Source organism: Hyperoodon ampullatus (genome assembly GCF_949752795.1).
Source record: "Hyperoodon ampullatus genome assembly, chromosome: 4".
NCBI classification, from domain to species: domain Eukaryota; kingdom Metazoa; phylum Chordata; class Mammalia; order Artiodactyla; family Ziphiidae; genus Hyperoodon; species Hyperoodon ampullatus.
This window is the reverse complement of record NC_136917.1, coordinates 47,282,053-47,309,316: the sequence shown is the minus strand read 5'-3', so window position 1 is coordinate 47,309,316 and position 27,264 is coordinate 47,282,053. Positions and strand designations below refer to the sequence as shown.

Sequence of the window (27,264 nt, the reverse complement as noted above, 5' to 3'; positions counted from 1 at the left end):
TATGACTGGACACAGGCTAAGTGGAGGTTCAGATGGATCGCTAGATTTGCTTCTGAGTTATCTTTCCTTGATACCAACCACTGAGAGGAGAGATGGATTTTTGAGATTCTAAGATGCCAGAGTCCTCAGATTAAACTATTCCAAGAGTTGATGATATATTGACATTTCTTATTCTATTATTCAGAGATTTTAAGACTTTTGTGTTTTTAAGAGTCTGATATTATAAAATGACAAGATTCTATTTCACTAAGACTCCATATTTCAAACAGCTCTGATCCAGGATCTGTCTCCAGGAGTCTATGATTCTTGGTTGGAACTTTAGGCTCATTAACTCTCCACCAGACAGCTGTGATAGCAGAAGAAACCATGACTATGGGAATGGAATGACATGGTACCTGGGAGATGGGGAAAGGGACACTGAGAAGTAAAGAAACTCTCTTTTAGCCACTGATTGGCTCATTTAGCCACTGGGCAGAGATTGGGGAAATGTAGGTTTACAATAGGTATCCACTGGGGAAAGCAGTTTGTAGGGTATGGTTTTAATCCCAGCCCTGATGCAAGCTTGGAGTATGACCTTGGTTGAGTTTCTTCCCCTATCTGGGCTTTGGTTCTCCCATGTATGAAATGAGGGGATTGGGCTGGAATCATATCCAAGAAAGTGTTTTTGCTCCAACACTTAGGTCCTATGGTTGACTAGGCAGCGTTTTCTACTATCCACAACTTGCCCTAGGCAGAATACTACTCTACAAGGACAGTCACCTCACAGAGTTTTCATGGACCACACAACTGTTGATTCCCTCTCTGTCTCCCAGAAGCTAACTGAGAACAGTTGCAGAATCTCACTTCTAGTCTATCTACTCCATCTAAGGTAATAAGAAATCCTCTTTACAATGCACTTTGCAATGTTTTGGGGTCTCTCAAAGCTTTTTCAAGTTAGATCTTACCAGCATCCCTGTGAGTTGAATGAGAACAGGCATGCCAAGTCTACAGATGGAGCAGTTGAGGTCTTGGGAGGTTAAGTGGTTTACCCAAGGTCACATTGCTAATGAGTGGCAGAGCCACATCTTAGGGAACCTCTTATTGGACTTTTTTCAACGCACCCCAGTGCCTCTGTTCCAAGATAGGTGTACTTACCTGTGATATAGCAGGTGACCTGTCTGTTCTGCTCAGAGATATCAGCATCCAAAGTTTTAAGAGTGGCCACAGGTTCACCAGGTTCACTGTTCTCAACCACAGATCCTCTGTAGTCTTCAGAAGCAAATCGGGGGGCATTGTCATTCTCATCTGTAATGGAGACTTCAACCAGGACCTGAGAAGATAGCTGGATGGTCCGGCCATGGTCATAGGCCACCACATAAAACTGGTAGATCTGGCTGGTCTCACAGTCAAGTTCCTGGAGTGTGGTGATCCAGCCAGTTTCACTGTCAATGGCGAAGAGCTCATGGATATTGCTGCCAGGGTCCACTGGCAGCCTATAGCTTACCTGGCCATCATTCCCAGTGTCCTGATCATTCGCAGTCACTTGAATGACTGAAGTCCCCACTGGCATATTTTCAGTGAGAACAGCCTTATATGGATCAGCCTCAAATACAGGCCTATTGTCATTGACGTCCTTCACTTGGATGTTGACAGAGACCAAGGAACCCAAGTAAGTGTCATTATGGGGGCAATGTGCCATCAAATCAATCTGGTACCATTTGGTGGACTCATAATCCATGGCCTTCCTCACCTTTAGAACCCCTGTGTCTTGGTCCAAGGAAAAGATGCCATCCTTGTTGCTCTCTGGTGTGGTGCCCTGCACTAAACTATAGATGACTGGATCTTGGGCTGCCACTGCTTTAACAGAACCAATTTCAGACCCTTCTGGAAGGTCCTCTGATGCAGAAAAAGTATATAGAGGTTCAGAAAATTTGGGCAAGGATACTTCATTAGGAACCACCTGAAGTCGTAACAGCATGAGAGAGTTCCAGTGAGGAGGGCCCCCATCTTGAGCTTTGATTTTTAAGTCAAAGGCCCGATTTTCCAATCCCACCAGGCTCTCTTTCACCTTGACAACACCAGTGGTTGGGTTGACTTCAATGACCTCTTCTTCCAGGTCCTCCACTGAGTCCACTGAGTAGGTGACATCTGCATTCTGACCTTCGTCTGCATCATAGGCCAGCACCTGGATGACTGGGGAGTCTTTACTGACGTTGGATTGAATGGATACAGTGTACTCAGATGCTTTGAACCGTGGGGGGTTGTCATTTTCATCCGTGAGAATGATCTTCACAGTGCAGAAGGCCACTCGTCCTCCTCCATCCTGAGCCATGACCTTAATAGCAATGACTCTTTCTGTGGAATTTTCCCGATCCAATTTCTGCAGAGTGGTGATCTGGCCACTGGGGTTTATGGAGAACTTCTCACCTGCTAGTTTATTGATGATGGTATAATCTACAGTGCCATAGGGACCACTATCTTTGTCTATGGCTAACAACTCAATCACCTTGGTTCCCACCTTTGCATTCTCAGCTAATTCTGCCTCATAAACATGCTGCTGGAACTCTGGGCTGTACTTGTTGACATTTGTAGTATTGATATACACAGGCACAGTTGCTCGGAAGACCCCATCAGAAGCACCTACCTTCAGATTGTAAGAAGAGTACAAGTGCTTTTTGCAAAGGTTGAACATAGAAATTATTCCCGATGAACTGTTAATGGAGAAGTGCCTGTCCTGGTTGCCAGAAAGAATCAGGTACTCCAGGCGGGAAGTGTCCCTGCTGTCAGGGTCAAGAGCTTGGACTTTGAGAACCAGGTGTCCACAGGTTGCTAGCTCACTGACATTGGCTTCATACTGAGGTTGCCTGAACTCTGGGGGGTTGTCATTGATGTCAGATACATTGACAACCACAAGGGTTTCACCAGTTAGTGGGGGGTCTCCTCTATCCATGGCCCTGACCTTCACATTAAAGTGTTGTTGGGCTTCATAATCCAGCTCTTGAACTGTGGACATCTCCCCCGTGCTCCCATTGATCTGGAAGAATTTGGAAACATCCGAGCCATCCTCTACAATCTGGTAAGACACATCACAATTCTGCCCTGAATCCTGGTCAGAAGCCAACAGTTGGATCACAGGAGTCTGAGCAGGCAAACCTTCTGAGATTGAAGTGGTGTAGACCAATTGAGAGAAAGTGGGGGGATTATCATTGACGTCCTCCACCAGGACTTCTACCGTGGCTTCAGAAAATGACCCCAGAGCTGTGTCTGTGGCTCTGACTGTGAACACATGTTTGGTCTTAGACTCATAGTCCAAAGGGCCTGTCACTGTAAGGACACCAGTCTTAAAGTCAGTGGTGAACAGCATCAAGGGCTCTTCCTCCACGATGTTGTAGATGAGTCGGAGCCCCTCTGGACTCCGGGCCTGGGTGTGGAGAATTGGGGTATAGAGTGTGATATTTTCAGGCACTCTCACTTTGTAGTAAGGACTCTGAAACAGCGGGTTGGATTTATTTCTCACAATGACAAGTACCTCTTCCTCAGTCTGGAGGGATGGGGTTCCTCCATCTCGAGCAATGACTTTGAGGTGATACTTATTTAGAGCTTGATAATCAAAGGGTTTCTTTAATGATATGTCCCCAAGATAGGGGTCGATTCGAAAATATCTGTAATCTTCTGCAAATGCATATGTGACAGCACCATTCACTCCCAAGTCCTGGTCAGTGGCAGATACCTGAAAGAGGACGTCCCCTGGCTCTGTGCCATCTTGGATGATTGTGTGGTAGGGCAGATGTTTAAATTCAGGGCTATTGTCATTGACATCCTCAACAGAGACTTGGACCAGAGCCTGAGCTACCCGCTGAGGTGTCCGACTGTCCCTCAATTCCACCGCCACCTCATGAGTGTCCTGCTGTTCTCTGTCAAATGCCACACCTCTTGTCTGCAACACGCCTACTGATTTGACCATATGAAACGTATCTGTGCCATTCAAGAGAAAGTAAGATAGGGTGTCATTCAAACAATTGCCCTGGGCACCAAGAATCACCAGTGCCTTTCTGTCCAGCAAATTCTCCTTCACTGTTGCCCTGTAGACATCCCGGTCAAACTGTAAGCTTGTGTTAAGGGCTTGTGTCAAAGAAATTTTTACTAGTGCAGTATCTTGATACAGGCCATCAGAAGCCTTGATGATGAGCTCCCGAGCGAGTCCCAGCAAAGCAGGATTCAACACAGATATGCGACCAGTAATGGGATGGATGGCAACAGCTTCATCAGCATTGCCAGTTTTGATGCTATAATTGACTTCCGAGTCATCGTCACTGGCCTGCACCACGAGGAGCTCCATACCCCGGTGGATGGGCTTCAGTACTGCTACTTCATATATCTGGTCTGAGAACCTGGGGGGACAGTCATTTATATTTCTGACATTGATTATGACCTGGGCAGCCGTGGGTGCAAATAAGACAGGGCTTCCTTGGTCATGGACATAGATGTTGAATTGGAAAGAGGGCATGCTCTCATAATCCATCTCTAATACAGTGGTTAAGGTTCCCATGCTGGGATCGATTTTTAAAAACTTCAGAGCTTCTGGCTCCAAAATTTTATAGACTAACAAGGAATTAGCTTCTTTGTCACTGTCAGAGGCATGGATCACAAGGGGGTTGTTGTTTTCATCCACTATCATGCTGTTCAGTGCAGCTGCTTCACTAATTTGGCCCACAAAAGTCAACTTTGAGAACATGGGAGCATTGTCATTTTCGTCAATGATATAAACAAGAACCATGACATCAGTAAACGCACCCGCCATATTGCTGCCGCGGATTTTCAGCTGGTAAGATGAAATTTTCTCATGGTCCAAGTTCTTCTGGGTAGAAATGAGTCCAGAATATGAGTTCATGGAAAATACACCATTCTTGTTTCCCTCTCTTAACTCATAGGTAACTTCTGAGAAGCATGTAGCTGAGATAAGGAGGATTGGGGAACCAACAGGGATTGATTCAGGGATCTCTACAAAGTACTCGGAGTTTGAAAAGATGGGGGCACTGCTCTCTGAGGGGTAGACATGAATGATCACTGTAGCCAGGTCATGCCATTGTGGGGAGCCTTGATCTTCTGCCTTCACTGTCAGAGTATACTGGGCATGATTTGCCTGATCAAGTGTCTGTGCTAGAGTTATGATGCCTAGTAGGGCATTGATGTTGAAGAAACCTTCGCTGTTCCCTGAAACAAAAGACAAGATAAATTGAAGTTTACCACACCCTCAAGAGGTACCAACTAGGCTTTCTAGATCAGTAAAAGGCAATCACACAAAAGTTGGACAGGGCAAAATCCACATCCTGCACCACCCTGGATTTAATTATGATATAATGTGTAGGGTAGATATATACTTTATGAAATTCCTTATGTGGTGCTCATATTAGGTACTCCATAAATGGAAGCTTCAATGATCACTAAGTGTTTGGGCTGCAACTTAAGCTATAAACCAAAACAGTAGTAGGTTTTTGGAGCAAAGAAAGGAGACATACTTTGTAGGAAAAGCACACTCCACTCTGTATTTCAGTGTTGACTTTTACAGGACAAACTTCAGTTACATTATTTAGAATTTTAACCCATTCTTTACCTAACTTGTAATAGCTTTGATTATATACTTGATAGATGAAAATTGTAAATATGGAGTCATAAATTGTCAAAACTGATACGGACTGGAAAAACCACCTCGTCTAGTCCTCGTATAGTCTATTGTGGGAAAGTCCATTGTCAGGCTTAGGAGTGAGTGGCAACGGGTTGAGTGGGGAGGGACTGGATAGCACACACAGATCTTGAGGCTCCTGATCAAATGCCCTTTCCACCACACCTGGATTTCCTAAACTTCAGGCATTCTCACACCGCCTTTACAATTTTTTTTAATATTCAGCCACTACCTATACAATAGTATAGTATATGATTTATGTCATTATTTAATGGATATTTTCCTTTAAATTGGTTTATTTTTTAAATTTAAAATATTTTTAACAGGCAACTTTATATTGGTACTTTAAAAAGAAAACCATTATTGCTTGTCATAAATCAGAGGTTACCGTAAAAACCAGTCAATGGAAAATATTTTCTTAAAATCTGGATCAAATCTATTGCTTGCTAAAAGGGTCTGGGCCTGAGAACTACAGGCTTTCTTTGGCGAAGAGTAGCAAGTATTAGAGAACTGAAGAGATTCTAGTACCCAAAGGAGTCTTCCTTGACTTATGAGGAAGCCCAAATGAGAATCGAAAATGGAATAATTTCTCCATGTCTGATTACCTATCATTTTTGTAATCCTTTTAAAATTTAATGTTCATTTAGATAAACACATAATACCATTTCAAATTTAAGTTTTGAGGAAAGTTGTGTTTATGTGACATTACATAGTTCACAAAAGATAATGTTGAAAACGAATCATATTTTCCTAAAAAAAAATTCTTGAAGTTATCACAGTTTTTAGAGTCTGACCTTACTTGGACTGCAACTATCCTTTTTTTCCTTTCCTTTTTTAATACTGTGGTAAGAACAGGTAACATGAGATTTTACCCTCTTGAATTTTTAGAGGTTATAGTACAGTATTGTTAACTATAAGCACAATGTCATACAGAGATCTCTAGAACGCATTCAGCTTGCATAACTGGTACTTCTTTCCAGTTTTATTGAGATATAATTGACATATAACATTGCATTAAAGGTGTACAACATAATTTGATATATGTATAAGTATATATTGTGAAATGACTACCACAATAAATTTAGTTAACATCCGTCACTTGACATAGTTACAAGTACATTTTTTTCTTGTGATGAGACCATTACCTATTTAATACCATGACATACACCTGAGTAATTTTGCTCAGGGGTACAGGTCCTTCACTCAGAGGAGTACTGCTTATTACTATTCTTATTTCATTTATCATATTTTATGATATTTTATTATTCCAGTGGCAAAGTAAATAGCCAGGTTTACCACAAAACCTTCCATCTGATTCTCCCACTCATGGAAGCCCTTTTCCAGCTGACTAGTGAGGTGATTTCCCAATTTGCCTTTGTGATACAAATCCTAAGTTCGGTCAAAGAACATGGTTTTAATGAGTAAACAGCAATTTAAAAGTAGTTCCATTAAAAGTAGCCAAGTAAACTATTTAAGATAATCATAATTTTTTATTTTACTGCTGAGAGAAAAAATTAGGGAACAAAATTGTATATTCATTTTGATCTTACCACTGCAGAATGATACATAGAAAAAAATAAGAGGGAAATACATGAAATTATTTTCTCTAGGTCATGAGAACCATGGCTGAATGTTATTTTCTTCTTCATACATTCCTGGTTTTTCCAGGTTTTAAAGAACCAGCATGTGTTATTTCTATAATCAGAAGAATATTTTAAAACTAACCCTATCTGTAAAATAAAATTAATACCAATATCAGTGGGGTTGTCAGTGAGATAAAAGATGTGATTATACTTCATAAGTCACAAAAAGTAAGCAATTAATGGGTTATAATTTGTATTATTATTCCTCAGGGATGAATAGATTTCTGCCGTATGACAAGTTATAACAACTTCCATTTCTTCAAAAAAAGAAAATGTAAAAAGTTCTGAATCCTTAAAGTATATAAGATACTGACAAGCAATAAATGAACATTATTATGCCCCTTTAGGGCAGAGATTAAGTCACTCTCATCTTTGATTGTCCGCAGCAGCTAGCTCTATGAAGTATTAATGAATATTAAAGATAACAATAATTATTAAATATCAATTATGAATTATCAGACATTACATAACTGAGAGCAAAATTTAAAGGAATACAGAGAGTTACAGTTGTGTGTATTTGTCACTGGCATTCTCTGTCATCGACCTTAATCTAACCGTGATTAATTAGTTGGGTACTGGATATTATCATTTTTGTCCTATTAACTACTTATAATTAACACATATCAATGATAGTAATAACCCCTGGCACTTGTACAATATTTTACAGTTTACAGCATGTGTTAACATACATTTTCTCTTTTAATCTTTACAACTAGTTTCTGGCACAGGTAATATTCCTATTTTTAAGATAAAAAATATACATATAATAGATATGAAATCATGATGTGGCCTTAGAAGAAAATACTCCTAAAACTATGCCGTATATCTTACCAAGTATTTATAGGTCCCTTTTATTGTACGTACACAAAGATATTATCTTTTAAAATGTCACATGAACTTCATAAGCATCCTTTACATGTGTGGTTGTTGGTGAATATATATGTATTCTCTATGTAAATTCTCCCATAACTTGAGTAATCCTTTGTTACTGTTCTTTCCACCTTTGAAAGTGCATTAACTTAGGTCACTATAGTCCCAGGGAGTGCCTTAGAATGATAATTTGCCAAAGCTTAGCGAGCTTGGCACTTGAATAACTTGCAGATCCATGCCTCTGGTGCTTTCCCTTACTGCCAAAGTCCCTCCCCTCATGTCCCTAACTCAGGCCTCTCACCTTTGAGGAGGGAGTAGTGGACCTCAGCATTGGCTCCCCGGTCACCATCCATGGCTCGGATCTGGAGCAGCTCTGTTCCAGGGGCTGTGGTGTCAGAAACACTCATCTCATAGTGGAGCTGGGTGAAGCGAGGAGGGTGGAGGTTTCCATCCTCCACGTGAATGGACACCCACACAAAGTTCCTCTTGATGGGCATCTCCTGGTCGCGAACCTGTGGGTCCAAGGGTGCAATGGGATGAGCAGCAAGTGGAATGGGAGGAGGGACGGTTAGATTAAGGTCGATGACAGAGAATGCCAGTGAAAAAGGCACACAATTGTAACTCTCTATTCCTTTGAATTTTGCTCTCAGTTTCGTTCTTTTTTCTTCTTAAATAGATTTATCAATTCGTGATTATTAGGCTTAGCTATTTTCAGGATAATTCCATTTCAGGAGAAATGCAGAAATAAGCAGAGAAGCAGTATTTTCCAAATTGGTTCTCAGAGAATATGAGTTCTTCAAGATGTCAACACGTTATTCAGGAAAAAAACAAATTCTATGGTCAAATAAATTTAGGGAGCACTGCACTAAAATGGAGTTGAAGTTTTCTTTGCTGCAGGACTTCTCAGAGCCTTTAATATATATTTAAGTGCCCAGAGGATGATAAACTAACACTTAAGAACCTTGAGTCGGGAAGGCTTGGCTCTGATTTGGGTTCCATCGTAAAGAACTGTATGATGGTGAGCAAGTCTCTCTTCCTCTATGGGCCTCAGGTGTAAGATAAGAGAAATGGGTGGGACCAGGGCTGGGACTAGAGTGAGGCAAATGAGGCATGTAGGGCATACATTTAAGGAAGCTCTCACTCTCAGGGTCATAAAACTGCAGGCACGTGACCCTAAGAGTCAAGTCCTCCTTCATTTGTGCCCTATATACCTGCTTGCTCTGGGTGGGATGGTCTCTGGGTCCCTCCCAGCTCTGACGCTATGTGAGTTTGTGTGATCATGCAGTCATGGAGCAAGGAGAGAATTCTTGGGGGCTATTTGGAGTGAGCCCAGAAAAAGCCAAGTTTTCAGGGGGTTCTTTGGCAGCTGTCCCATCTCTTTCCTTACTCCCAGGCATCTGTTATGGAAGGTGCCTCTGGCAGGCTGTGAAATGTCACAACTCATCTCATGGATTATCATTATGAGCATCAGTACAGCTGGCTCAGCAGCCTTCAGCACGCCTCCAAGCATGTCCACCCCACACATCGTGTGCAAGCACATCCTTACCCAGTTTTTCAGTTAACTCACCATAACTGTCAGTGTGTGCTGGGAAGGCCCCGAGCCCAGGTCCAATTTCCCCACAGTTACGAGGACACCACTACTTGGGTCCAGCTGGAAGAGACTGGCACTTCCCGGGTCTTGGCTGCCATGTATGGTGTAGATGAGGCCCTTGCCCTTGTCTTGATCAGTAGCCTGGACTCGAAGGAGCTCAACCCCAGGCAGTGTGTCCTGGGGAACTCTGACCTCATAATGAGGCTTCAAAAACTGGGGCCGATGGTGGTTAACATTGGCAATCATGAAGATGTAGACCTAGGGAGGAGAATGAAAGAGAAGAGGGACTGTAAGCTCCAGGGGGTCAGGAACCTTGTCTGTCTGGTTCTCCACCATAACAACTGGGCCTGGCACACAGCAGTCACTTGATAAATATTTGTTGAATGAATGATAGGATTTCAAAATCACAGGGCTTTCAGATGGTATGCAGTTTCGTGGTTTTCAAAAACAAAATTCTTCTTAAAGGGCCTTTTCTTCAGAAGCAATTTTTTGGGTGCAATTCCAGTATATGAAACAAATAAAACTGGCTGAAACCAGAGTAGAAATCCAGAGCCCCACTTACCATCATTCCTTATGTCTATGGTAGCCCCTGTGGCACTCTACCTTTAATTAAAACCTGCTCATTTAAACAAAACCCCTCATTATCTAGAAATCCACAGTGGGAACAAGAATTCTCCCAAGATCACAGACATAGAGAGTGATCAGACAAGACTAGAGCACAGAACCTTGATTCCAAATTCAGTGTTCCTTGAGGTACACCACATGCACAGAGAGCCTTCTGTATCCTCATCCCAACTAAAGAGGCCCCAGTGTGCAATGGTGGCACAGTGGTGAGCACAGCTGCCTTCCAACCAAGTAGGCCTCCCATCTCCTCTCAACTCAGGGTTCCCAGTGAGGCCTCTCACCTGGGTGGCAATGGTGTGGGACCCATCGGTCACCTCCACGGTCAAGTTATAGCTTGACCTCCTCCTTGTGTCGAGAGGCTTGGCGATGAGAATGCTGCCTGTGGTCTTCTCAATGTCAAAGTCCATGTCCTTGTCCCCACCTGGATGGGTGGTAAGAGGAAAGCACACACGACCTCAGTGATGTAGGCAGTAATAGCACAAGTACTATGGGATGTGGCTGGCAGATCTAGAGGAGGTGGTAATTGATCCTCTCAACTTATTGTCAAATTATTTTGAAGATCCAAGTGATGATTCAGGAAGAAGTACACTTAGAAGGACTGAAGAGTCCCAGAGGAAGACCAAAATTTGCGCTAGAATGTATTCTGCTACTAGAATTGAAACATGCAGGAGTAATGGAGCTCTACATCATGGCCTACAGGTAGTTTGCATAGTCTAAAGCAGCTTAGACATGGGAAAAAATGGAAGTAACTCTGTTCAACAAGAGGGAATTGTTTTAATCAACTATGAGAATCCAAAATATAGAATTAGCATGCAGCTATTTAAATGTCTGCTCGTAGAAATTTGTTTAGTGACATGGAAATATGTTCATGATATATCTTAAAGGGTTATATGACAATATTTTCATATAACCCTAAGTGTATGGGTGTATAAAGGAAAAGACTAGAGGGAAACATAAAAATGATAACAGGGGATTATCTTCGGATTGGTAGGAGTTTAGGTGATTTTTATTCTCTTCTCTGTACTCATTTGTGTTTTCTAAATGTCCTATAAGAAAAAAAGTCAAATACTTAAAAAGAGCAGTGAATCAGAACTGGAAGTGAATCTAGGAGGTCAAAAAGCTTGAGACAGGCTGGTATCCAACCTCTGAAGCAGGCTGGGAATCTCTGTAATAGGACTTCATGGTTCAGGGGGTACTGAAGCTCTTAGATTAGAGATTCTTGACCTGGAATCCCTGACTGGGTTTCAAAGAATCTATAAAACCCCTAAATTTGCATGCAGGGGTGTGTGTGTGTGTGTGTGTGTGTGTGTGTGTGTGTGTGTGTCCACGTGCGTGCAATCGCATGCATCTTTCTGGGAAGAGGACCTAAACATTCCTCAGGTTCCCAAAGGAACCTATGAACCACGCCCCACCCCAAGACGTTTTAACAAAATCTTGATTTAGAAACAGAAAGAAATTTCACAGGAGGCCATGAGAGCTTGGACCCAAGTGTCTCCCACTACAAGAATAGACCCTTGGGCTTCCCTGGTGGCGCAGTGGTTGAGAGTCCACCTGCCGATGCAGGGGACACGGGTTCATGCCCCGGTCTGGGAAGATCCCACATGCCGCGGAGCGGCTGGGCCCGTGAGCCATGGCCACTGAGCCTGTGCGTCCGGAGCCTGTGCTCCGCAACGGGAGAGGCCACAACAGTGAGAGGCCCGCGTACCGCAAAAAAAAAAAAAAAAAAATAGACCCTTTCCCTGATCTTGAGGATGGAACCTGGGACCAGAACGTTAAGCAGGGCCCCAGGGTACAGCTGGCCTCGGGCTCATGGTCAGTGAAGTCAGCTCTATACTGATGTTCACACTGAGTCAGAAGAGGAAACATAAAACTTGTGCTTTCTCCTCTGGGTCTCTCTGGACCACTGTCTTAGGTCTCCCAGGAACTCGGGATAACTGAGGCCCTGTCTGGCTCTGGCTGGGGTTACCAGTGAGACTGTGGAGGTTGCACCTGAGATCACAGCTGGTGTGAAGGAAAGCTTGGCAGAAGCAATGGTCTGACTACCCACTGCCCCAAAGGACCAGAGGAGAGGCAATCACCAGTCATGGCCAAAACAGCATCTGCCATGGAGTGTGACCTTGAGAGGGCTCAGAAGGATTGTGTCCTAAGGACTAGGGCTGGTTTACAAGGATGGGACCCTTGGGCCCTCACCTGAGATGCTGAACCAGAAGAGACCAGGTCGGCCCTCGACACTGATGACTCCCACCATGTGGTTCACGGGGTCTGTCTCCATGACTGTAAAGCTGTAGTGGGATTCATCAAAGGCCAGTGGGATGGAGGAGGGCCGGGGCTGGGGGATCCACTCAATGTGTAGCCGGACACTGGCCGAGAGCGGTGGCTGCCCACTGTCTGTTGCCTTGACCTGAAAAGGGGCCAGAAGTGGAGGCTTTGACTGTAGGGTTGGGGTTAAGAAACAAGAAGACCCAGGTGGCCAGGCCAGGAGACAGAGCGCCCTGTGACTGACTGAGCTGGGCTTTCGTCCACTGGTTCATCCATTCAACACACAGCTGAGAGCTTACGTAAACAGGCACCAAGCCAGTTGCAGCAGGCACAGTGGTGAACAGAGCATAGAACTGTGCTCCAGAAACTCATAGGTGGTAAAAAATTAATCAAAGCCACTATTATCTGAAGGCTTTGTGTGCTACTTCCTGAACTGGACTTTCCATGCATGGGCCCTTTACCCTTCCCAACAGCCATCATCATAATAAACTAGAATTTACTGAGCACTCCCTATTATCAGGCCCTGCTCTAAAAGCATTGTGTGCAATATCTAATTTAATCCTATTGACAGCCCTCAGAGAGGTACTGTTATCACCTCCCATTTGCAGGAGGAAACTGGGGCTCAGCATAGTGAATTCACCTGCCTGGGATGTCTGCCTGGCCAGCAGTGAGGCTGGGGTTGGATTCAGGCTACTGACATGAGAGCCCAGGCCCTAGCCACTTGCTATATTGGCTTTCTACAAGGAAAATGTTCTTATGCCCATCTTACAGATGATGAAACAAAGGCTCACGAGGTTTAAGTGACTTGTCCAAGGCCACACAGTTGTAAAATGGCAGTACCAGGATTGGACCCCAGGCTTATCTTGATTTCAAAACCCTGCTCCTCTCACTAAAATCTTTATCTCTAAATAGGGTGGATTTCCCAGGCAAGGACCTTATTGCCCTCAAAGAGAAAGGCCCAGAATTCTGATCTTTTGGCTGAAGTCGGGATTCCCAATTTCTCTGGGAGAAAGCCACAGAGGGGAGTACTACCTCCGTCAAGCCTGAAGGCTGTCTCCCTCCTCCTGTATCCTCAAAGAAAATCCCTGACCAGGTACGCCACTCCCCCTCCACGGCCTCCATCCATCCCTCACCGTTAGGATGTTGTACTCTCCAGCTGGGAAGATGCTGCTGGACGACACCACGCCTGTGACCGGGTCGATACTGAAGCCCCCCTCGTCACTCTCCTCGATACTGTAGGTGACCCTGCCATTGAGACCCACATCCGGGTCTGAAGCCACCAGCCTGTACACAGCCCCAGGGGTCAGTGGGCTGATCCTCTCTGGAAGGCGGACATTGAAGAGCTTGTGGGAGAAGACAGGGGGGTTGTCGTTGATGTCCAAGATGCGTACCACCACCCTAGAGGTGGACCTCAGGGAGGGCTCCCCGTTGTCCAGCACAGTCACCTGAGGACAGAATCCAGTGTGAGTTGACAAACGCAAGGCAGTGAATATGTATCGCCACCCAACACAGTTCTGCCACTACCGCTGCTTTCAAAAGCCTGGAAATACCAGTCCATCTGTTGTTTGGTATACGCTCGTGATTTTTATTATCATAACCTTACCTTCTTGGAACCCAGCTCTCTGGTAACCTCGCCCACGGGAAAGCGAGCAAGAACAGAGAAAGAAACCAGAAAGAAGTGGAAGAAGAGTCACAGAGGCTCTAGACAAAAGCTAAAACTCTTTACTCAGGAGGCAAATGGCCATTTCTCGGAGACCATTTACTTTTTATTTGCTCGTAATTCTGGTAAGCTTTGTTCTCGCTTTCCTTAAGCTACTGGAGGTTAGAAAAAAATAATTGAGGAGGTGTTAATGGAGGCATGGGTGGTACCTTTGGAGTCAGACATGCCGCCCAATGCATGAAATGATATCAAGAGACAGAGTAAAGGCACGAAAACAATTTCAGAATCGGGCTGTTTCAGGTAGGGGCAAATCATCCCATGCATCAGTATGAGAAGGGGCATTTCCACTTTAAATGATTCCGAGTTCTTAATATATTTTGCTGTTTAAAGGTAAATGCCTCTATTGAACTGTGGAGAATGCCTCAGTCCCTAGAGGGCTGTGTGGCTGCTGCTTACTAGTAATGCCTGTTTCATACCAAGGGAACGTCCAGAGCCTGGGAGCATAGAAGGCAAAATTCCTGCTGAGGAATATGTGTCCCTCCCAGCTGACATCTTTAAGACTAGAAGAGATGCCTGTTCATTAGTTGTGGATAGTGCAGGAGGGGATATAACTAGATTCCTTCAGATTTAATCCCCTCTGGGTCAAGACCTACACCTCTCATTGGAATGGTCACCAGGGATGCTTATGTGATTTCAGAGACGTCCTAGAAAGAGCACAGAGCTAGAGGACAAAGGTCAGGGTTTTCATCCTGGCTCTGCTACTGGCCTAGTGTTTGACATTGGGTGACTCTCTCTAGAGTGCAGGGATGGACTGGAAAGCACACGGGACAAGTGCATAGCCCACGTGTACTGCTCCGTCTTCCTATACTCACTGCAGGCATTGCTAATCTATCAGTGCTTCCTGTCCAGCCCTCACATGGTTTCAGATTCCTTCCCTTCACAGTGCTCAAGAGCCAGCGAAGACCCTGAGAGTCTCAACCACTAACCACAGCAAGGCTCAGCTTAAGTAACAACTCCTCTCTGAGTCAGCACCCTCCTCAGCCACTGCCTGGAAACGTGCATGTGGCCCCAAGGCCTGGCTTGGCTCCAGCCTGGCCTCCTGCAGGAGGTTTTCAAATCTAGTGAATGGGTTCAGCTGCATCACTCACCTCCAGGATGTGTTCATCCTTGTTCTCTCGGTCCAGCTGCTGGGCAGTGGATAGGAGACCTGGAGGAGAGATGGTTGGAGGGAGACTGGAGCAAAGGCTCCCAGGGCCATTTTATTTTTTTTAATTTATTTTTTTAACATCTTTATTGGAGTATAATTGCTTTGCAATGGTGTGTTAGTTTCTGCTTTATAACAAAGTGAATCAGCTATACATATACATATATCCCCATATCCCCTCCCTCTTGCATCTCCCTCCCACCCCTATCCTACCCCTCTAGGTGGTCACAAAGCACCGAGCTGATCTCCCTGTGCTATGCAGCTGCTTCCCCTAGCTATCTGTTTTACATTTCGTAGTATATATATGTCCATGCCACTCTCTCACTTCGTCCCAGCTTACCCTTCCCCCTCCCCGTGTCCTCAAGTCCGTTCTCTACGTCTGCATCTTTATTCCTGTCCTGCCCCTAGGTTCTTCAGAACTTTTTTTTTTTTTTAAGATTCCATATATATATGTTACCATACGGTATTTTTCTCTTCCTGGCTTACTTCCCTCTGTATGACAGACTCTGGGTCCATCCACCTCACTACAAGTAACTCAATTTTGTTTCTTTTTATGGCTGAGTAATATTCCATTGTATATATGTGCCACATCTTCTTTATCCATCCATCTGTTGATGGACACTTGGGTTGCTTCCATGTCCTGGCTGTTGTAAATAGAGCTGCAGTGAACATTGCGGTACATGATTCTTTTTGAATTATGGTTTTCTCAGGGTATATGCCTAGTAGTGGGATTGCTGGGTCGTATGGTAGTTCTTTTTTAAGGAACCTCCATACTGTTCTCCATAGTGGCTGTACCAATTTACATTCCCACCAACAGTGCATGAGGGTTCCCTTTTCTCCACACCCTCTCCAGCATTTATTGTTTATAGATTCTTTGATGATGGCCATTCTGACTGGTGTGACGTGATACCTCATTGTAGTTTTGATGTGCATTTCTCTAATGATTAGTGATGTTGAGCATCCTTTCATGTGTTTGTTGGCTATCTGTATGTCTTCTTTGGAGAAATGTCTATGTAGGTCTTCTGCCCAGGGCCATTTTACTGGGATAAATTCTAGGGTTACATTCAAAGCCTAGATCAGAATTCTTCTCATCTTTAGAGAGCAAGAGCATGAAGGGGAAATGGAACTCTGGAGAGAAAGAAGGGGAAGAGAGGAAGGGGAGAGGACAGCTGAGGTGATGGCATGAGCGGAGGTTCCCACCTACTTCCTGCTTTCACCATGAGGAGGGTCCCGAGCACAGTATATTGTTGAGTGAAAAAGGCAGCTCATCAGGGGTTATAACAGGGATCACAGTCACTGCCTTCAGTTCACGAGAAATCACAGAGGGGTGGCTTTTTACTCCTTTGTTGTAATTCTCGTATTCATCTGAGACCCAGGGCCGGCTCTTCCCATACTGGGCTGGCACAGATGAGCCAGCGGAGTGCTCCTCTGTAAATTCAGGAAGGTGAACTTAGTGGTCTGTAATTCTGGTTTTCATTTTCTAGACACTATGGCTATAAATTGAGGCCATAAAGGCGAGAAGGTGCCGGTTCTCTGCAAGCATCAGGAAAGTCAAGCTCAAGGTTTTTGGGGGCCTAGAGAGGCATCCACGCCCATAGACTGAGAGGTCCTAGCTGGGTAAGGAGGTCTCTTTTCATTGAAAGCAGAGCTATTGGTAGGGGATCAGTGGGTGTTCTAAAAACTTTCAGTAAGTTTCTTGATCTTGTTTAGGCAATTAAATGATGGAGTAATGGAATGAAGTGTGGGGATGGGGGCTCCATGAGAGAAACGGGCATCCGGTGTTGGGGATGAGGCCTCCAGTGCTGGAAATGGGAGTGTGGTGTGAGGAGTGACCTCTGTCTGCGCCATGTGCCTGCCTTCTTGTCCTCCCGCCCTTTCTTCCCTCAATGAAGGCAGGCATGGGAGGAATCCGAGAAGGCTCCTGGAAAGCCCCACAGCTAGAGAGGAAGATGCATTCCTCTAGGACAGAGTGAATATTGTTTCAGGTTGCCCCACCCAGCTTGTCCCCAAGCTGAGGGGCCTCATGGGGAAGGCCCAGCATCCGGGTGCCCCCCAGGAAGAGTGTGGGGATGAGAGGGCCCTGGCTGGGAGCCTTCCTTCTGGCTCAGTCCTGCTCTCTCTTCATCCCCTCCCCGCTCTCTCTGTTCATCCCTCACCATTCTCCTTCTCTCTGCCTTCCCAGAGCTTCCTCTCTCCCTTCCCCCTCTTTGCATCTTGGAATCTGTCACTCTTTCTCCATCTCTGGTTTTTCTTTTCTCTCTCTCCCTTCTCTCACCACTGCCTCCCCCCCATCTTCTCAGGGCCAGTGTCCCTGGAATTGCTGCCTGGCCTCCTGGGCCATTGCCCGTGTTCTCAGCCTCGTCGCCCCTCTGAGGTTGGTGTCAGGATTTCCAGGGAGTGCCCATGTAGGATGGGGACATGGTGGAACCACCCCCAAGGGGCTGTGTGAGGGTCCATCAAGGACCCTTCCTGGCACGAGGCGGGCATTCAGCTGATTCAGCTCTTATCATTTCTCTCCTCCAAACAAATGTCCCCCTATCACCCCATCTCAGCCCCTTCCCTCTCCCTCCCTTCCCTCATCCAGTGGTTTTATAACTACTGTTGATTCCACCTCTAATGGATTCTAGATTCTTCTACTCTTTTTACCCTGACCCACTGCCATCTAGGTCTTACCCCACCTACCCTGCCAGCTTCCTCTCCCCCCTCTGCCCTTCCTCAGAATCATAAGAGCCAGCACTCACTGAGCTCTTACACGTCCAGGCGTTCTTCAAAGCTCCTTATATATCTCCATCTACTCACCCATTTAGTCTTCCCCACGACCAAAGAGGTAGCTATTATTATCTCCATTTTACTGGTGAGCAAACTCAGACATAGAGCAGTTAAGTAACTTCCCCAAGATCTTATATTTGATAAGTGGTGGAAATGGATATGCCTTTAGAAAATGGGCCTACTTGCTCATAAAAGACTAGTAAAGACTGAGGAATGGTCAGGCAGGACACGTGAGGACTAGAGGTAGTGTGGGGTCCTGGATGGGAATAAGGATGTTAGCAGAGAAAACTGGGGAAATCTTAGTAAAGTCTGTATTCTCCTTCATAGCCTTGCACCAGTATTAATTCTTAGTTTTGATAAATGTGCTAGGTTAACATTAGGGGAAGCTGGGTGATGGGTGTATGAGAACTCTCTTTGCAACTCTCCTGTAGGTCTACAATTATTTCACCATTAAATTTTTTTAAAAGAAGAAAAAACTAAAAGGAAAAAAAGAAAATGGACGTACTTGCTCTGTCTTCAACAAGACCTGCGTCTTTTTCCCTCCTGGCTATTTCTCCTGTCACGGCCCTTGCCCAAGTGCCCTGCCAGACTGCTGCTTGTCAAATCCTCCGCATCCTTCAGCTCGGCATAGCCTCCCCTGTTCCATGAAGCCGTTGCTGGTCTACCACACTGAGCAGCTTCCTCTCTCTTCTAAACAGTCACAGTACCACATCTACTCATATTTTAACAATGTGGTACTCTTTTTTTATAATTTTTTTAAAAAATTAATCAATTAATTAATTAATTTGGCTGCGTTGGGTCTTTGTTGCTGTGTGCATGGGCTTTCTCTAGTTGCAGCGAGCGGGGGCTGCTCTTCGTTGCAGTGCGTGGGCTTCTCATTGCGGTGGCTTCTCTTGTTGCGGAGCACAGGCTCTAGGCACGCAAGCTTCAGTAGTTGTGGCTCGTGGGCTCAGTAGTTGTGGCACACGGGCTTACTTGCTCTGTGGCATGTGGGATCTTCCCGGACCAGGGCTCGAACCCGTGTCCCCTGCATTGGCAGGCGGATTCTTAACCACTGCACCACCAGGGAAGTCCCAATGTGGTACTCTTTACACTGTTTCTATAGCTTTTTTTTTACATCCAGATCTTCATGGTCCTGATGAATTGGATTCCTCAAGGCCTGAAATTATGTTTTATATCTTCCCCTCTCTCTACAGCACGTAATTTAAATGCCTTATCAGGGCAGACACCTTTAAACGTTTGCTGAATAAATGAGTCTTGGGCTTAACAAAAGATTGTGGATGCTGGCAGAGATTCTTTCATTCATTTCCCAATTATTGAGGTCCTACTGTGTGCCGGGACTTTATATTATAGTGGGCAAAAAAAAAAAAATCAAGGCTCCTTTTCTGGAAAGCCTTTGAAGTCTAGTGAAGGACATGGATAATTAATGGAATAATTACATAAATGAATATAATGTTCTAAGTGATAAGTGTTTTTAAAAAGTAGATGCTGCTGGGAGATGTATTATAGTGTCAGGAAAAACTTTTCTAAGGAAAGAACAGCTGGGCCAAGATCTGAAAGAAGAGCAGGAGTTAGCCTGAAAACAGAGAGAAGAGACTCCTGGCAGAAGGAATAGCATGTGCAAAGGCCCTGTGCCAGGAGAGGGCATGGACCAAGGCAGGCCATGTGGCTGGATCCAGCGAGTGATAGAGCAAGAGAGGCAAGATGAAGCCAGAAAGGAAAGCAGGGGCCTGGTCAGGCACAAGTCTGTGGGACACGGCAGGGTCTGGCTTTATCTTAAGGGCATAGGGAAGCCATCCAAGGGATCCAAGTATGGAAGTAGGACAATATAATGTGGATAAGAAAGGTGGGTGGGTGGGTGGGGGAATCATTGCTGACTTATTATTTTATTTTCAAATGTTCATGCTGATAAAAATTTCTTCTCAACTGTAGGAAGACTAAGAGCTCTCTGCCCTCTGGGGCATTTTGCCAGACCTGGTGTCAGGGAACTGTTGATAGTGAACAGAGCAGGGATTTGGAAGAAGTAGAGAACCTATTGCCTTAGGTGAGAGATCTCTTCCCTCTTCCAAAAAGGGAGGGACAGAGTGGGCCCAGGCAGAGAGCCAGCTTAGGCCTGTTTTTCAAGAGAAAAGCATCCTCCTTCTAGGAGGACTAATCCACTCCCCGAGGTCAAAGTTTCCAAACAGATGTCACAGGGCAAAGGGGCACTTGTATCCCCCGCCCACTGTCTGCCTCAGGATCCCCAGGCCCATCGCTCCTCCTGACTCCCTTTTGCCTTAAGGATCAGGAAGCTGCTGCCAGCTCTCTCCCCTTCTCCTTCCTCCAATCTTGCCAGAGTTCTGTCCTTCCAGGACAAGAGTCAGTTGGAGCTGGAGAATGGGAAGTTGGGTTCGAAGGAGAGAATGTCAGCCTTCTCTGCAATAGGGTTGTTGTTCATGGTCAAGAGGGACATGTGGCCTTGGAGCCATACCTGTAGCAGTGGGAAATGGCTCTCACCTTCTCCTGGGAGCCAGGCAGGCAGCGTAATTGCAGGAAGCAGGCGGAAATAACACAGTCGGGCGTGAGGGGGCTGTGGGCACAGAGGACACACCTGCTGTACACAGGGAGCTGCTGTCAGCTCCGGGCAGTTGTGGCCCCATGGGATGTGCGGTCCATGTGGCCAGATCTTCTAGTTATTTTAAGAACAACCAGAAATCTGGAATGTTTTGCGAAATTTCCAAATTTTTAAATGTTGGCAACAACTTGAAAAATCACTGTTTAAAGCTTGTGCAGGCCAAACAGAACAGCTTTGTGGGCTACATCTGGTTCACGGCTACAAGCCAATGACCTCTGGATTCCTCTAAACCATCCAAGATGGCCTTGGACTGAGGATAGACCTTTGTGAGATGGTTGGTTCCTCTGAAGTGGATCTGTATGGCCACCGTGCCGTGAGCAGGCTTGAGATCAGTTTGGGACTAAAGTTAAGAGATTCAACCTGTGGCTTGTGATTCTCAGGAATGGTCAGTTGGGAGCACTTGGAGGTCTGAAATAGTCCCAGCTTGACCACCTAGGGAACCTGCTTAGCTTCCCTAGGCTCCAAGGAAAGAAAACTGACATATTCTTATTCTTCCATAGAGATGGACTTTGTTGAGCAGCACTTCTCAAACTTAGCACACATCAAAATCCTCTGGATGTCATATTAAAATACAGATTTCTGGTCCCCACCCTGATCTCTGATTGAGTAGGTCTAAGATGGGGCCTGAGAACTTGACTTTCTAACAAGTTCATAGGTGATGCTCATGATGCCATTCTAGGACCACACTTTGAGAAGCACTGTTGTAGATAATCCTATGCTCCCAGATTTCTGAGGTCCTTACCTGTGAGAGGATGAATAACAAAGAATCCCATATGGTTGCCACTGGTGATATTGAAGGTCAGCTTCCCTTTGGAGCTGGAGTCCGGGTCCCAGGCATCCAGCTGAAGCACGGAGGTGTGCAGGGGTGCATCCTCCCGGACGGAGGGGTAGAACACGGGTCTGGACATCTGGGGTGGGTTGTCATTGACATCCAAAACCTCAATGTAGACTTCAGTTGCAGAAGAGAGTGGGGTGGAACCCCTATCCACTGCCAGTACTGTCAGCCAGTAGCAGGACATGAATTCTCGGTCCAGGGGTGCGAAAGTCTGAATCATTCCTAGGGATAGTCAATCACCAAACCCAAAATATTTTAGAGCTCAAAGTAGCTTTAGAAAGCACTTTACCTAACAATCCTGAAATGGTACTGTGGAAAGGATATTAATAAGTATTCCACGAGAAAAGGGAACTGTGGCTGATATGCATGGGAGCTGCTGAGTTAAACACAGGGAAATTCATATCCTTATTGTAGAACCTCTCACAGCCTTTCTCTGCTAAGATAGGCCCATGACTTGGGCATGTGGGCATATGCAGGGTTTCCAGAAGACCATGGTAGTTGACCTACTTTCTCCTGACTACTTCAAGCCGAGTCCAATTTATTCATTTCACATTCTCTAAGTGGGATTTCCTTACATTTTTCCTTAGACTGGTTCCTTCAAGCTTCAAGTCCTTATAGATACCAATTCAAGGGTAGGGGTTTGATAAATAAATTGCTGTTCGCCTCTCCTCATCTTCATGATTTTAGAGACTTGGCTTCATTCATTGGTTCACTCATCTACAAATTGCTTATTATGAACTAGCACTGTTCTAGAAGTCGAACAGGGTCCAAGAGTGAGTAGAAGAGGCTTGTAGCCTAAGTTCTTATGGGTCACACTCAGCTGGAAAGACCCAGATGAGAAGGCAAAGCCTGTACTCAAAGCCATAGCATCTCAGAGCTGAAGGAACCTTACTCCTTTGACAGATGGGGAAACTGAGGCCCAGAGAAAGAGCATGGCTTGACCAAGATCATGTAGCAAGTAAGCAGAAGAGCTGGGTCTAGAATTGACTCTCAATCTAATGCTCTTTCTACCACATCACCCTGCCCTCTACCCCGGAGAGAAATCATCCCATCAGAAGGACCTACTTTTATTCACCTGGGATCTCTCCCAAGGTGCCTATCTCAGGACCTCACAAGTAGAGGGTGCCCAGTAAGTGTTTGCTGAATTGCACTTATTTTCTGTGGAGCTTCAGAGGAATAAATAAGTTGGTGCCGCCTTTTTGGAGGACAATTTGAAAATATCTATTAACGTTGATGTTAATTATATATCTATGGATGATGGATATATGGATATTATATATCTATTAATATTATCTTTTGACCCAAGAGCTCCATTTTTAAGAGTTTTTCCTGTAGAGACTCACTGCATATGAGTAAAAGTATATGAACAAATGCAGCCATTAAAAAAGAATGAAGAAGATTTATATGTACTGACATATAAGATATCCTGGTGACAAAATAAGTTTCAGAATTAGTATCTGTTGTATTATGTTTTCATAATAATAAAATGAAAAGTGATAATATATCAGATACAGTGAGAAAAATTTAGAAGATTATAGGACAAATTGTTAATAGAGATTATATCTGGGGAGATGGGACACAGAGAAACATTCATTTTTAAATTATATATAAAAATTTTATAACTATGATACATTATTTTTATAAGCATATATATGTAATATATGTTTTTGTGTGTGTGTGTATGTATACAAGTGTGTGTGAGATGGTTGATTCAACTTAAATGGATATACATACATACACCCACATATGTATATATACATATATATACATATATATACTATATATATAGTATATATATATGTATATAAATTAAAAATAAAAGGGACAGGAAGGAGTGTCCCTATTTATTGTTCTTTTTAGCCTATAGCCTGACTTCTCTCAAGACAGTGCCTGATTCCCTTAGGCCCATCCTCTCCCAGCACCTGGCCCTCCCATCCCATCCCACTCCCAGTACCTGTGTCTTGGTTGATGCTAAAGGCTGCAAGGTCGGTGCCAGCCCGCAGGAAGTACTGGAGCTCCCCGTCCAAGCCACTGTCCTCATCATGGGCAGCCACTGCCATCACTGAGGTTCCCGAGGGGCTGTTCTCCCGCACCTGGCCCTGGTACACAAAGGAGGCAAAGCGGGGAGGGTGGAGGTTCTCGTTCACATCCAGGACGATCACCTCCACGCGGCAGAGGGTCCTTCGGGCCAGGGGCCTCCCACTGTCACTGACCCACAGGCTCAGGTTATACCCAGCCCTCCTCTCAAAGTCCAGCTCTTTCTCCAGACTGAGTGCCCCCGTCATGAGATTCACATGGAAGGTCCCATGGGCATCATCCAACAGGACATATCGTACTTCTCCCGCAGGGCCCAGGTCAGGATCAGAGGCATCTAGAAATGTTAGAATAGCCCCTGGCGGCAGATCCTCTGGGACCTTAAGCCTGTGAAGTTCTGTGATGCACTGGGGAGAGTTGTCATTGGCATCTTCCAATGTGACTATCAGGTCAGTGACAGAGAAGAGCTGGTGACCCTTCCTGGGCTGGTCCCTGGCCTCCACCTTGAGTATATATTGAGGTTCTGATTCCCGGTCCAGGTGTCCTGTGACAACCAGTTCCCCAGTGAGGGGATGGAGGGAGAACTTCTCTGTGGGGCTTAGCAGGGTGTAGCGAACCCTCCCATTGTCCTCCGAGTCAGCATCTTTTGCTTTCAGCTCTGCAACTGTGGTTCCAACTTCTGTGTCCTCTGAGATGGTTACCTGGTACCCACCAGGAGGAAATCTGGGTGCATTATCATTCCAGTCTTCCACATTCACTGTCAGCAGCTTCCAGGAGGACTTCTGAGGAGTGCCCAGGTCATACACCGTTACATTGAGGTTGTAGAAACTGGTGGCTTCATAGTCCAAGGGGGCAGCTACAGTGAGCAGCCCTGTTTCCAGCTCAATGTCAAAGCAGCCGTCTTCGTTGCCATCTGCAATCACATAGACCAGTTTGCCGTTAAAGCCAGTATCAGGGTCGGTGGCTGCCAGGTGGGCCAGGGGGGTGTTGAGAGGAGCGCGCTCAAGGATGTCAATGGACTGTGGGAAGTGGTCCTCAAACTGAGGGGTATGATGATTGATCTGATATGCACTTAAGGAAGCGAAATCCTCATCACTGGACTGCTGATTCTGAAGCCCAACAGAGTGCAGGATGGTCTTTGTGAAATGTGTCAATACCCCCGTTTTATCACACTTTACAGGGACCTCAAAATGAGAATCCTTCACTACAGTAATATTCAAAGTCATGGGCGAGGCATAGTTTTTCCCATCTGAGGCTGTAATTTTCAGGGAATAGTTGATGGGTTGACCAGTAGTATGGTTCCTTAAAGGGCGTTTGAGGGATATCACTCCAGAGAAATGATTTAGATGAAAATAGTCTAGTTCGTTGCCTGACACAAACTCATATTTTAGGTTCTGAAGCTCATCCACATCTATAGCTGACACGGTCATTACTGATTTTCCTACTGGCCAGTCTTCATGGATAGACCCAGTGCAATTGACTTCCTCAAACATAGGCTTGTTGTCATTCAAGTTCTTGAGCCTAAGGGAAACAGACACTTCTTTTTCCTGGCGAAATGGGGATCCCCAATCTGATGCCCATACCTGGAAGGTGTAAATTCTGTTCATGAGCTCATAGTCCATGGGTTTGGAGGTGGAGATGATCCCCAGGTAAGGGTCGATAGAAAAGGGCACAGAGTTTGGGCGAGCGATGGAGTAGGTGACATATCCATTCTCTCCATGATCCTGGTCTGTGGCCGTAACAGTCAAAATGCTGGTGCCTGGAGGGATGTTCTCATCAAAGGTGCCGTAGTAGGAGGACTTGTTGAACATGGGGGCATGATTGTTACAGTCCATGATGTCAATGACCACAGTGGTGGAGGCCAGGCCCAGTGAGGTTCTGATGTGTAGCTGGTACTGAGCTCGGTCATGGAAGTCCATGAGCTTCGTGGTGGTGATCAGCCCCGTGCGGGCATTCAGTTTAAACTCTGCACTCTCTGAGAATGGCTTTAGAACATACTTCAGGTTGGGGAAGGCATGGGTTACTTTCACCATCACCACACGGCTACCAGGAGGGGAAAACTCACTAAGCTGCACTCTGTAAACAGCCTTCTCAAATTTGAGGGAAGCCAGTTTGGAAGGGGGTAGGTGAAAGCCCCTGATCTGGGAATAAGAAGAAGGTCTGCTCCCACCCCTGGCCTGCAGGCTGAGGTTGAATCCATGAGGGTGTTCCATCCAGTTGATGTCTTTGATGGAAACCAAACTGAACTCACTGCTCCGGGCGTAAGACTTGATGGCTTTGAAGTTCTTTCCAGGGTCACCACCAACAATTTCCAGTGAGTCCACATCAGCACCTGAGCTCTTTGCATCTACCACCACCGTGGCATAGGTGGCATCATCACTGCTCTCTGGTGTAGCCAAGACCACTGAGGCAATGGCCGGGAGCTTCCTGAGGGCAGGCTCCACATGGATGACCAGTGCTGCCAAGTTGCCAAATCCATTGCCCTCTGAGATCTTCCGCATGCGGTCCACAGCCAGCACCTGCAGCTCATACTTCCCTCGCCAGGTGACGTTGAGCTTCCCAGCCAAGGTGACCACCCCGCTGGTGGGATGGATGGCAAACATCTCCGACCTTGTGTTAAAGGTGTAATAGAACTCGGCGTTCTGGCCCAGGTCGGCATCTGTGGCGCTCACCTTGCAGATGGGGCTCTTGAGGGGCATGTCCTCAGAGATGGTGACTCTGTATGAAGGCGGGGAGAAAAGGGGCTTGAGGTCATTCTGGTCCAGGATGTGGACCACCACGCGGGTCAGAGCTTCTAACTCCGAGGTCTTCTCCGTGGCTTGGATGATGAGGGTGTAGCTATCTCGCACCTCCCTGTTCAGAACGGCTGTGTTGCTGCTCTTTGTCCTTATTCTCAGAAAGCAGAAGTTGCCGACCATGTACTCCTCTGTTTTAAACACGTTGGCCACATCTCCAGAGATAATCCGGTACCTCACTGCCCACTGGGGGTCTGTGAGATAGATGCCCATTTTCTCAGAGCTTTCCACGTAGGTCTTGGGAGCAGAGTTTTCATAGATGGTCACATTATAAAGGGGGTGTGTGAAGCGCCAGGCTGAGGAGATGATCCCTTCTAGGGGTTTCTCACAAGTTGTACAATGGAGCAAGAAAATGGCAAACCCCAACAAGGCAATAATCATGATGGAAAACCTCCCGAAACCCTGGGCAGAAAAAGAAAGGGTACAAGTTAGGAAAGAAATGGTTCCTACTGCCATGGTTCTTAACTGGGGTGGGTTTGCCCCTCAGGAGATATTTGGCAATGTCTGAAGGTATTTTTGGCTACCCCAGCTTGTGTGCAGGAGGTGCTACTGGCATTTAGTAGATGGAGGACGGGGATTCTGCTGAACATCCTACAATGCATGGGACAGATCCCCACAGCAAAGTCAGTAGGGCTGAGATTGCGAAACCTTGTGTTTGAAGAATAACAGACTAGTTTAAGTGCTTTCTGAAGGGCATCTGGCAG

General features: G+C 45.6%; 1 protein-coding gene across 1 annotated transcript in view; it reads right to left on the bottom strand.

The window, feature by feature from the left end:
• Positions 1-26,941, bottom strand: part of FAT2 (FAT atypical cadherin 2) — a gene marked incomplete at both ends in the record, with an annotated part of 64,020 nt that extends 37,079 nt beyond the window's left edge. The window contains 9 exons of the mRNA XM_079701536.1: positions 1,135-5,193; positions 8,477-8,687; positions 9,743-10,024; positions 10,672-10,811; positions 12,581-12,791; positions 13,783-14,094; positions 15,458-15,516; positions 21,639-21,953; positions 23,686-26,941. Of these exons, the coding sequence (XP_079557662.1) occupies positions 1,135-5,193; positions 8,477-8,687; positions 9,743-10,024; positions 10,672-10,811; positions 12,581-12,791; positions 13,783-14,094; positions 15,458-15,516; positions 21,639-21,953; positions 23,686-26,941 (8,845 nt within the window). The remainder of the gene's footprint in view (positions 1-1,134; positions 5,194-8,476; positions 8,688-9,742; positions 10,025-10,671; positions 10,812-12,580; positions 12,792-13,782; positions 14,095-15,457; positions 15,517-21,638; positions 21,954-23,685) is intronic.
• Positions 26,942-27,264: the final 323 nt, after the last annotated feature.